At 35.4% G+C, this 13,264-nt stretch overlaps 1 protein-coding gene across 1 annotated transcript; it reads left to right on the top strand.

The window, feature by feature from the left end:
- The first annotated feature begins 360 nt into the window (after positions 1-360).
- Positions 361-6,096, top strand: LOC114477123 (uncharacterized). Its single transcript, XM_028469236.1, has 2 exons — positions 361-435; positions 4,985-6,096. Exon 2 carries the CDS (start codon positions 5,061-5,063, stop codon positions 5,796-5,798), a length of 738 nt encoding a protein of 245 aa, XP_028325037.1. The 5' UTR covers positions 361-435; positions 4,985-5,060; the 3' UTR covers positions 5,799-6,096.
- Positions 6,097-13,264: the final 7,168 nt, after the last annotated feature.

Here is a 13,264-nt window from a genome sequence, read left to right as displayed (position 1 = left end):
TATTTTGAGATATGACGATGTTCCCTGTCAGTTCAATACATTGAAAATTGTGTTATTTGTCAGGATTTTTTGGGGGGCAATGGGTGCAGGTGGGGCTTGAAACGTCACCTTGGTTCAAAGTTTGAGAACCACTGCTCTAAAAAGCCATGCAAGCACAGGGAGAACATGCAAACTCCACACAAACATCTTTGCATGAACGCGATTTATGTGAACGATAATGAAACTGTGGGATCCTGTGGTTAAAGGTCTGAACGCTAACCTCTGCAATGCAGCTCCTCACACTGTGTCCTCAGTCTGCACTAGATGTTAAGTTACAGCTTCCTCTCTGGGATACTTCCCACATCCTGACGTCAGCTGGATGTGTGAGTTTTCCACCCATCCCAGCCTCCACAGAACCACTTACACAGAGGTCCTTCTTCCCGGCAGCAGTTTATGGTAAGTTTCTCATGAAAACTATGGGGAAAAACCTTGAAACCAAAATCCACTTAATGTAGAACAAAAAGGCAGATCTATGTTTTATTGTTTGTTATCTGACAGTTAAAGCAAACCTGTTCTTTTCTATATGTTGTACTACATAGTATGCATTCCTCTGTATGGATTATGTAATAGAAGCATTCTGGTTACATTTGCCTGAATGGAAACCAACTAACTACACAGTCTTTATCTCACTGAACTCAATGTCTTCTTTTTTTGGGCTAATATGACTTGAGAAAGGTGAAGTAGTTCTGTATGGTTTCTGGTCTTAGATGACTCACACTTGCTTTTGGAATGAGGTGAATCAAAGTGAATCATGTCCAAATCAGATGGGGATAACAACTTGTTTTTTTGTGAGTCATCAATTGAAACACGAGACGATATCCACGTCAGATGCACTTTCACAAGCTTTACCTCTATAAGTTTGCGTAAACTGTATTATTGCTGTCAAAACTTAGCAAGTATTTTGCAGCAAGTGTTTCATATGAAGCAGTTTTTTTAGTCGTTAAACCTTTGGGGAGTTATCTGGTTCATTCATGTCGTAGTAGATCTTGTAGAGCAGACATGGGCAACTTTTATCAGTAGGTGACACAAAAATGTGATTGGTATAAAAATGCGATTTTTGTTTGTCTTTGTTATTTAAAAAAAAAAAATTAAATTGTGTTTTTGTTGCCCTTTTGTGTGTTTTTGGACCCATTTAGTGTCTATTTGTTCTTGTTTTGCATATTTTTCTGTCATCTTGTGTGTTTTTGTTAAAATTTTGTGTTTTTGTTGTAGTTTTTTGTATTTTTGTTTCCCGGTTGTGTCATTTTGGAGCCATTTTTTTTATGTTATTATAATTAGAATATTTGTGAAGAAAATGCAAGTGAGGATGCAGATGCTGGCTCACATTGCACTGCATTAGCTAGCATTAGCATTGCAAAAAATAGCATAGCATTAGCATTGCATAAAATAGCTTAGCATTAGCCTAACATTAGCATTAACCTAGCATTAACATTCACCTTGCAATAGCATTGTCAGTGCCCAATCTTTTCACAGGGTGGATCCTTTCAAATCCTTTCAACACATGCGCAAAACTCGTCTCCATTCGGCCGGCCTATTTTACGACAGATCGTGTACTATTTAAAAGGTTGGAACCCTGCTATTTAAAAATAATTTGAACTTTAAATAATCAAAATAAAGAAATATAAAATGCAGAAAACAACTGAAAGCAAACAATCGTCAGTACAGAGAAACATTAGCAAGATTTTTTAAATTAAAATCATAAGAATTCAGTGTTTAAAATGAGGATTTTGGTCCATTGCTGGACTTTAAAAAAAAAAAAAAAACATTAATTCAAAGAGTATCGAGTTTGTTTTCTTGAGGTATCTCAGGGGGTTGAGAAAGAAGGCAGTGGTCAAATGTGTCCTGGCTCCAAAACAACAGACACAAAGTCTCATTCCTTTACGGATATTTTTGCCAGACTGGCTGGAAAATGTACTCAGACATTCGTAGGAACCGAGTTTTCAAAACAATGTGTTTCCTGGAATGTCTGCGCAAAGCTCCACACTTATAATTGACTAAATATGTGTTTGTGGTTGTGAAATGTAATGTGGGTGCACAGGGCCAAACAATGTAGCTGAAAAGAAACACACCCATCCAAAAGTGTGTTAGTGTCCTGATCCAAACCAGCTGTGAGTTTGTCCAAATCCTTTCTACTCGTGCCTCAGTCAAATAATAGTTAATGGCTTGAGAGGTCAGGGGAGTGTCCTCATATAGCGCTAATGCTAATATCAAATTACTAAAAATCTCCTCCAAGGAAACTGACATACACTGAAAAAAGTTTAACATACCACTGTGGCACCAACATTTCTACTTTCATATAAAAACTAATTTTACTCACACTTGCATGGTTCATTCACAAGTCTTTAGCCCACAAAGTGTTGTGGACATTATTATAAGTGATGCTTTGCGTGATTTATTATTCGGCTACGCTCTGCCTTTGGGTAATTACCTTGTTTTAATCAATAAAATAAAGTAGTTCAGTGGATTTTAATATGACAAATCAGATTTATTTAAGCTATCAAAGGAAACATCAAAGGAAACATCAAAGGAAACATCAAAACGATCAAAATGAGTGGCGTTAAAGAGAAGTTTATTCAAGCTAAGTTAATTTAAGCTGAGTTAGGCTAAGGTAAATCATTGTGAAATGAAAGCAGTTAAAGGGAAATTCAACCTCTGTAATGTTCCTGTTCTTAGGAAATAATGTGATGACGTCCAAGGAACTGGATGACACCGACAGTAACTAAGTGCTGAAAATGCTATGTCACCATAGACTCTCTATGGAAGCAGAAATAGGAACAGTAATCCTATAACGTGACGACAACATACTGTAATATGAAAAGTTTTGCTAATTTTATTACTGCATTCATCTGATGGTTTGATTATAGCTTTAACTTTGGATTTGTTGAGATGAGTTGAATTAAGACAAATTCAGGTAAGTCCATCGAATGTGGCTTACTTGAAGTTAAGCAAATACTGTATAAGATCTTGGCATTTGGGTTCGAGTTACAGTTGTCAAGACTGAATTCATTTAATTTAAGGTCAAAGTAAAGACAATGTCTGTCAATTCTGAATTTTAGTCATTTCAATGTTTCTTACAGTTTTCAACTCAAAGGGAAAAAATAAAGCTGAGATTTTCTGACATTTTTTTTATAAAGTTATTTTATTCATTTAGATTGTGTTTTGCACATTAACAAGTGGAGAAGTTTGAATTTCTTCTATTGTTAGTCTAACTTTATGTTTAACTCTTTCCTGTGTTTGTAGGTTACATCGGAGTTTTATTTTAAACTATATCAACCTTTTTTGTATTGTTTCAACTTTGAATCTGTGCTGGTTTATATTATTGGTCATAACCACAGTAACCAGTAACAAATGCATGTCTGATTGATTTGAATAAATGTTAACTTAGATTGAAACAGGCCTAAATTCCAGGCCATACATTGGTTAAAACCAAACACCAGAGGAGAGGATAACAATCAGAAAAACCAGTCAGAAAAACACGAATGTCAACCTTTCAGTCAGAAGAAGAAAACAGTGGAGTGGTTTTGAAATCCACACTCACATCTGCTCACTTCAGGATCACTGAGCCACATGTGGATATTTGTGTTTGCAGCTGCAGGGGAAGTTTCATTGCATTCTTCTTCTTTGTTGATTCTGTCATGTGCTGGTTTCTACCTTGGAATAATCTTTCACACGTTCTCACAGAATTGTGCAGAGATATGTGCGTTAAGGTTAGAATGGTGCAACTTTGGCTGGGAAAAGAAGTAGGTTTATTCAGGAATTGGAGTCACCCTTGTAATTATGGCACATGGCTGTTTTCTTTGTATAAAGTTGGCAGCTCAACACTGCACATGTGAAATACTTAAAGCATAAAGCATTGCCTTAGTTGTCCAAGTGGATGTTTGGATAGAATGCAGGTGGAATGAACCAAATAATGTGTGTAAATATATACTATAATATCACCATTATGAAACATTTATTCATCTAATGATACATTGTTTCTAATGAACTGTTTCCTAGACGCAATCCTTTATTATTATTATTATTATTATTATTATTATTATTATTATTATTATTATTATTATTATTATTATTATTATTATTATTATTATTATTATTATTATTATTATTATTATTATTTAATATAAGTAAGCACATTGTTTACTCATGCAAACTGTGATCCTAGAAATTATATTCAGTTCTGTGTCGCTTCTGGCTTTGAATTGTGTTGAAATAATTATAGTTCATTGCGTAATATTACATTTCCTAAAATATCAACACACATCTAATAAACAAGAATCAAAATTATACTTTTTTTGGTATCCAGGAATGTTTTACAGTAACTGTAGTTGTTGTGAGAGGTGAATGTTTTTTTTAAGCATAGAAAATAAGTTGTGGTCTTTGTTGAAAAAAAAAACCCAATAATTTTATTATTATTAATGTTGATGTTAGTAATGATATTAACGTCAGAATGCTGATTAAAAAAGTTCAAATTCTGTGAAAAAAAAGTCTGAATGTAAAAACATCTTCTACGCCGCCTGCTACACTCAGAATTCTGAGATCAAAGTCAGAGTTCTGAGGAAAAAAGTCGGCACTTTAAGATCAAAGTTAGAATTTTGAGTTTAAAGTTAAAATTTTGAGTTTAAAGTTAGAATTTTGAGTTTAAAGCAAGAATTCTGAGAGAAAAGTTAGAATTCTGAGAAAATAGTCACAATTTTGAGATCAAAGTCAGAATTATGAGAAAAAAGTCAAAATTCTGAGGAAAAAAGTCAGAAATCTGAGATCACAGTCAGAATTCTGAGGAAAAAAAGTCAGAACTTTGAGATCAAAGTTAGAATTCTGAGAAAAAAGTCAGAATATTCAGAACATTGATAATAAAAAAATATATATATTGGACCTCGGTTGTTGTTTTTCCAGTGGCCCTAATCTTCTTCCGTACACATTTCCCTTCTCTTCCCTTTGTACCCAGGCATATACGCAGTCTGGCCCCGCCCACATGCAGATTAGCCACCATGCCTGAAAGCTGAAAGCCTCCCCCAGCAGTGATGCCCTCCTTCAGCCATCCTGCCTCCCTGATCTGTGTGCTGCTTTGCATGTCAGTGGCTCTACAGAGGTCCAATCTGCGCTTTCAGTATGTGACCCACAACAGCTTCTTCTCCTGCTCCTGCAACCAGGAGCCCCCGCTCGACTGCGATTGTAAGGAGATCCCGTCGTCCCCTCTACATCGCTCCCAGTCCGGAACCCCTCCTGTGTTCAGTATGAGACATTTAACTGTTTGGTTCACGTCTCCTGTGAACACGGCACATTTATTAAACAACTCAGAAGTGCACCACCTCACTCTGAACAACTGTGAACCCAGAGGGGCTCCTGCTTTCCCCCTGGAGGGACACTTTGCTGTGCAGCAGCTAGCAAGGCTAACAGTGATTCACCATGTAAACACAGACTCTCACCCTGACCCTGAGGCAGATAATGCTGCTCACATGGACACAAATTGCTATGAAAGAGATACAATCGTGGACCCTAATCCGGACACAAATAAACGATCACAGTCGGGGCCCTCAGCTCAGATACAGGACATGTTCCTGGGCAGGGAGCTGGGTGCTGATTACCATGAACAGGCCAGACTGGGGATCATCCACAGCTCAGTGTTGGAGTGGGGATCTGTGGTGAAAGCCTACACAGTGCAGACACATATCAACAGTGACGGTGTGCTGCCCTTTGCCAAACTGCACCTTCCCAAATTACAGGAGACATCGGTCATATATGTCAGCTTTGTGTACTGACCGCAAAGATAGTATAAGACAGGGGTCACCAACATGGTGCCCGCGGGCCCCAAGTAGCCCTTATGGACCATGTGAGGTGCCCTCAGGAGCTCTAGTCCCCAATGAGCTCCATCTGAAATCTAATTTACTTTCCTGGATTTTAACTTACGATAGATATGGGAGATATAGTTAGCACTTAATTACAGTTAAATACTGCTGGGAAAGTTTTAGTATTAAAATGACCATCTTTAAATGTTTATTTCCACTGAAACATTGTGAGAAATGTTTTTAAATGTTGCTGGTCTGGTGTATGGTCAGTGGTATGTTATATATGATATTATTGTTTATATTAGATTTCAAATTTTATGAAAATGAAACATTTGCATAAATTAGGGAAATAACCATTTTTCAGGAAATGTACTTTGATCTCCTGACATGTTTTGACTGTCAACTGCCAGTCTTCTTCAGAGGCGTCTGCTGATCGCTTTGATGTTTCATTGACTTCCGCGCAATAGTTCCAGCAAGTTCTTTTTGAATAATATGTTATGGTTTCATTTATTCACACAACTGTTTTTCCGGAATTTTATTTTTAACTCCTGATTGCTTTGATGTGAAAAACAGTTGTCTGATCTCCTGACATATTTTGACTGTCAACTGCCAGTCTTCTTCAGAGGCGTCTGTTGATCGCTTTGATGTTTCATTGACTTCCACGTGATAGTTCCAGCAAGTTCTTTTTGAATAATATGTTATCGTTTCATTTATTCAAACAACTGTTTTTCCGGAAATTTACTTTGATCTCCTGATTGCTTTGATGTGAAAAACAGTTGTCTGAATAAATGAAATCCAACTTATTATTCAAAAAGAAGACAAAAAGAACTTGCTGGAATTATTACACGGAAGTTAAGGAAACATCACAGCTATCAGCGGACGCCTCTGTGGAAGACTGGCAGTTGACAGTGAAAACATGTCAGGAGATCAAAGTAAATTCCCTGAAAACAGTTGTCTGAATAAATGAAACCTTAACATTATTCAAAAAGAAGACAAAAACACATTTCTGGAGATCGTTCTACACCTTTTTAAGTTACTGCTATAGCCTTCAATATGATCTTTTCCTCTAATTAAAGTGAAACCGTGAAAATGCAGTATTTAAGAAGTGCTTTTTTAACTGGTAGCCCTTCTGACTACAGTACCTAAGTAGCTCACAGTTTCAGAAAGTTTGGTGACTCCTGGTATAAGACATTTGCCCAAACAATATATCATTGTTAAAAGGAAAATCAATATATTGTAAAAAATGAAAGTTGAATTTACTATAGATTATGGTTAGGGCTGGGAACAAATGTCCTACAATCGACAACAAGACCAGAATCATTCTCAGTCAGACTTTAAAACTGTAAGTCTTCAGTTTTATGGACTTGTTCATTCTATAAAGCAAACAGGGCCTGTACTACGAAGCTGGATTTCCTCCTGTCGCGCTAACTTCCTGAATTTATTCCATGTGTGCTGTACTACAACACTGTTAATTTCCTACCGGGCTAAATCTCCATGGTAACTTAGGCTGAACGACTTACCTGGTCTCGAGTAGGTTTTGTTCTGGCTATGATCTGAGCGAGTATGAAAGTCCCGCCTCCAGAACAATCATATCTTTTGGAAAAACAACTTGCCCAAGAAAATGTGGATCATTCTGTGGACACATCGCTGCATGAATCTGATCAGCCGAGATAATATTTATGGGTTGATGCAATTCTTTCATTTACCCAATGACATCCTACAGAAAACATATAGATTTTTATCTGATGGACTGACCGACATTTGTCAGATGATAAAACCTGCGTGCATCGAACACTTTCTGACCGGTAAATTCATTCATTCAATCTGTAAGATAATGCAGGCTGTATAAAATACAAATATTGTCCATCTGATGATGTAGGCTGAGCTATATGAACGCAGCATCAAGTGAAACTGATTAGAGTCCATTTATTATCTGATGAATATTGTATAATCTCACTAATTTAAGCATGGACAGTCTTCAATACCTGCTTTTTCTGTAGTAACCGTGTTGTTTTTGGTCTGAATTATTTTATTCTTAAAGAATTATTCCTAAAGAATTATTCCTGAATTGTGACCTAAGTCTGCACGGTTTCTCCGTGTTTGTGATTGGTCTGATGCTGCAATCTCCGCCCCTTTCACTTAATCAGACTAAAATTACCTGGGTTAAGGTATCGTATTTATATCCTGCTTCGTAGTACAGGCCCCTCTGGTTAAATAATGAGCTATTTTTTATTGATCTGTAGGCCTACGAAAACCAAAATACTGTGTTTGTGCCTGCTGTTTGCACTAAAACCAACTCCTACGTTGTGTCACAAATAGCCCGATTTGCTTAAGTCAAGGAAATGTGACTTAAAAGCAAATATGAAATCAGATTGAAAAGCTGCTACTTTCTAATCTGATTTAATAGTGAGTTATTTCAACTTTTGTGTATGGAATACGTGCATGTATAAGTGCAATGAGGGAGATATTTAATTTCTGATTTGTTGTATTTATTTTTTGGGGGATATTTCCCTGTTTTGTTTCTTTTTTGGGGAATGACAAAAATGATGTCACTGTTTTGACGTGGGGAAGTAAGAAGAAAACCGCCTACATTACTGCATGGTGTTACCAGTTTTTATCTTTCCATGACTGATTTTTTAAAAATTATTTTAGAATTAAACATTCAAATATTTCGAATAAAGTGTCTTGCTCAAGGCTATAGTGTTTAAATCTTTGAAGGTGTTTAATTTTGATGCACTGGACACATTAATTTTGCTGAAAAATATGTGCCCAACATATAAAGCATTGCATTAATGCTCGGGACCAAATTAAATAAACTGAAAATCCTGCGTTAACCTTTCTAAATCATGCTAAGCTAAGATTTTATAGGAAATCTCATGATTTACCAAGAATTGGGTGAAGCAGAATAAATAATAAAAGTTTCTTGAAATTGTTCTTCATGTACCAAAAACCAGTGATTTAGCTGTGTGTTTGTAACTTGTCCACTAGATGGCAGCAGATACGTTCAGTTAAAGACGCTGAATGATAAAGCATTGAACAAGGACTGGAAATCTAATGAAATCATTTCAAATCTCTCCTTCTGAAAATTTAGAGTAGGTTTATTATAGACTATTTAGGTGTTTGAAGAAGATCATGTTAATTTCACTGTAATTTTATTTCTATTTAATTTTTTTTATTACAGTAAAAAAATGACTTCTATGATTGATTAAAAAATAATAATAAAAAAAAAGATCATATGTTTTTAAACCAGAGGTTCTCAACTTACAGACCGGTTTTCAAGGTGTATTGAGCATTTCGCTTTACAAAATAAATAAAATTTATTTTTTATTATTATTATTACATAAACAATTTGATAACCATATTTTTTTTATGACACGCCTCAGTACTTTTCTTTAAAACTTCCCTTAGTCTGTGTGCCTATATACTGCTTTCACATCACAGCACACCATCTACTCTGGAGGTAGATTTGTGTCTTAATTATTCAATAAAAATAAACTCATAAATAAAATAAAAATTAATAATAATAACTTCAATCTAGGAAAAAAGAAACCTTTTCAATTAAAAAAGATTTACTTCAATCAAAAAATAATAAAATAAAAATCAAATCAAAGAAAAAGGTGTTTAAATGCAATTATTATTATTATTATTATTATTATTATTATTATTTGCATTTGAACACGTTTTTTCTTTCATTGAAAATATGTATTTTTGATTGAAGTGATTTTTTTTTCATGAAAAGATTGTTTTTAATTAAGTACAGACAAATATATGTTACATGGATGAATAAATAAGTGAGTAAATACAGTAATATTAATGAATAAAGTTAAAAGACATAAATAAATAATTCTGTTGTGCTTTCTAAAAAATAATTAAATAATAATAAAAATGAAAGGGAACAAAAGGACTAAAGTGCTGATTAAAACATGGCTGAATGTTTGTTTTGAATGACGTGCTTTATTCTGTAAACTAAATAACACACGACGGTCTCGCCTGAAGCCCCACAGCTGCAGTGAAGCAGGGGCCCTCATAATGACTGGTTCCTGTATTTTAGGACACTTTGTGTGCGCTCTGACACCTGCTATGGAGAGCTTCTGATTAGCATGACAAACGTGCGCCTGTTGATCCTGCACCTGAACGCACCACGAAGGCCGCACCATCACATTTAACCTTTTAATCTGTCTATTTAATTATATATGCCACTGAATCTGATACATCTAACTGTATTTAAATATCCTCTATGTGAACCAGGCTGATTTTTTTTTTTTTTTTTTTTTTTTGGGTGGAGGGTCTTTAAATCCTTTGCACCCCCTCCATGAGTCCTCCTCACCCATGCACCGTCCCCTCACCAGCAGCTCAGCACTAAAGCTTTTTTTTTTTTTTTTTTTTTTACAATCAGACGTTATTGTTCTCCTCCTCCTTGTGGAAGATGCGCCCATGTTCATTTTTTAAAAGGGCAAATCAGCCATAATTCAGTTTATAAACTGCGGCGCGCCCGGGGAGAAATGCCTGGATGAATATTCATTAGATCCAGTGCGAACTGCCACGCGCCGTGATTCATTAGGCATATGTAAATATCACTCACTTTAATTGCCCCTAAACTGACTCAACATAATGTTGTCATTAGCAAATTATTACTTATTTCTGATCCTAATGGTGCGCCCGAGCTGCACATATATGATTACAATTATACAGCTCTGATGGATCAGTGCGTGTGCGCGCGCGCGTGTGATGGGTTTTTATTTAGATTCACACACACGTGCCGCACTGTTTTATCATACTTGTTATATATACTCTACTGTTGTTGAAAGCTTCAGACAGCTTTTATTTTAAATACAGTTAAATGCAGTAATTTAATACAGTAGATAAAAAAATACAACATAAAAAAAGTGCTATAGTATGTAGATATAACTTGTAAATCAAAGTATACAAAGTTGTTTTGGTTTATTATTTAGATACAATTTTAGATATGTACAATATCATTGTTTTATTGGATATGAATAATAACTTCAATTGAAGGCCTACAAATTATTCTATTTAAAATTTAAAAAAAATAATAATAATAATTTAAAAATATATATTTGTGTTTTTGACTATTATTTTATTTTCATACTGATTTGTTGTAAATATTTGGGCCTTTAGGCTTAGACCAGTGTTTTTCAACCTTGGGATCGTGACCCCATGTGGGATCGCCTGAAATGATTAGAAAATAAATACTGATTAAAATTATGTATATATTTTATTATTCTTGTTCTCATTAATAATACATTTGTATTGTTATTATTTATTTATTATTCTTTACCACACACAATCTCAAACAAAGTTATTACAAAAAACAAAAATATCGGACACGTTTTTGTACACTAACCATGGCTACTCTATATTTGTTACACAGTATAACAAACATGATTTACAAAAAAAAAAAAAAAATTAATAATTCTAAAGAAAAAATGTCTCCAGGGTACACAGAAATAAAAAAAAAAAATAGGGTCCCGACCCAAAAACATTGGGAGCTGCTGTGAAAGAAATAACAAATTCGTTTTAATCATTTATGTATTAAATAATATCAAAGAAATGCATATTCCGAGAAGCGCTAAAAAGGAAATTACATTTGTATTCTGGTAATGCACTCATGCGGTTGTTTCAATCATTTCTGCTGCATTGTGACATTAATGTCTACTTTGGTGATTAAAAGATGTGAAGAAATATTTCTGACTTATTTACTTTGTGGGTTTCCATTTGGGAGGGTTGTTTAAAGTCACTTTTACAGCAGAAAACATATAACTCAGCATCCGGTGTCTGACAAAGGACCAAATATTATGACTCATAGTGACACCGTGGGCTGACGCATGGGAAAAAAAACAAAAAAAAAGAAACAAACTACAGCTTTTGGTGTGTGTGTGTGTGTGTGTGTGTGTGTGTGTGTGTGTGTGTGTGTGTGTGTGTGTGTGTGTGTGCGTGTGTATAAAGGAGCTAATAAAGTACCATGATGGATGATCTCCTTCCTCCCAGAGGAACCAGCACCATGTAAATTGGCCCACACAATGCATTATGGATAAGGCAGTTGAGATTATAGCTTGTTAATGTGTGTCCCTCCCTCGTCCCCTCCTTTCCTTCCCTCTCCTTCGCTCTCTCTCCATCCCTCTGCCTCCGCTCGGGCGCTAACATGGTCATCTCATTGTCAGGGTGCATTGGTCTTTTGGGGGGAGAGTGTGTGTGTGTAGTGCAGGTTTGTGTGTGTGCTTTAATGGCCTGCAGGCTTAATGATTTGACAGTTACATCATGAATGGGGACTTTCCTCCCCAAAATCTGATCCAACATATTGTTTGGATTTTTGTTTTAGTCTATCATACTGTCATCAGTAAAAATGTGTTCAGAAGTGACTAAATTCAGTTAAATAATTTGGGGTTACCACAGCTGGTACTGGTGGGGCTTATCAATGCCTCCTCGGTCCTTTATCAATTCAGCAGCCACATTTTTAGAATATTTTGAATGATAAATGATATGCCACATGTATCAAACTTAAGGCCAAATCCATTCAGATCATGTGTCAAACAAACTCATGGCACGGGGGCCAAATCTGGCCCTTTGGAGCATCCAATCTGGCCGGCAGGAATAAGTAAAAATGACAGAGAAAACATGAATCATTGTGCAAATGAAAAGAGTTGTTAAACTGTTGAAAAAAAACTTTTACAAAATCCTTCAATGTTCCTCAAACTGTGACATTATATTTACCTAAATTAAATAGAAATTGGTCACAAAATCTAGGAATTTTAAAGTAAAGATCCTGTTGGGACTGATATCTGTCACTTATTGCTTTGATATTGTCAGTTTCTTACATATTTTGTATTTCATTTATACATAGAATCATAAACGAGGGCACAATAATGTTGAAATCACTGTTTACTACCTATAATCTGTGGCCCACTTGAGATCAAACTGTGCATTTGGTCTAAAATGAGTTTGACACCCCTGCTTTAGAGCACGCATGTTAACATGCAAGAGAAACTACCAAATACATGGAAAACATGTTCATATATTATAGTTATAAACTAACTAATTCAGTTTTACATACAGTATCTCAGTCCTTCCAAACACACAAATTCAATGAAACTCCACAATATTTGCAGGGTTCACAGTTCTCATGCTTATATCACATGATGGAAGTCTTTTTTTATTGTGAAATTGTTAAAAAAAACAAACTTCAAATGTTCCATTGTTGGTAGAAGCCAAATGAAGTATTACTAGATTTTACATTGTCTATAACCTTGGGGGTGACACTATTGTGTCCTTTTTGTGTGAGGTTTGCATGTTCTCCATGCTCTCATGGGTTAAGACTGGGTACTCTGGTCTCCTCCCACCATCCAAAAACATGAAGTTAATTGAAGTCTCCAGAGATATGCACCAGCAGACCCCTGTGACCCTGAACAGGAACAAGTGGG

Source organism: Gouania willdenowi, chromosome 15, assembly GCF_900634775.1.
Source record: "Gouania willdenowi chromosome 15, fGouWil2.1, whole genome shotgun sequence".
Classification (NCBI taxonomy): domain Eukaryota; kingdom Metazoa; phylum Chordata; class Actinopteri; order Blenniiformes; family Gobiesocidae; genus Gouania; species Gouania willdenowi.
Note: the sequence above shows the minus strand (reverse complement) of the source record. Positions and strands in the feature narration are given on the sequence as shown.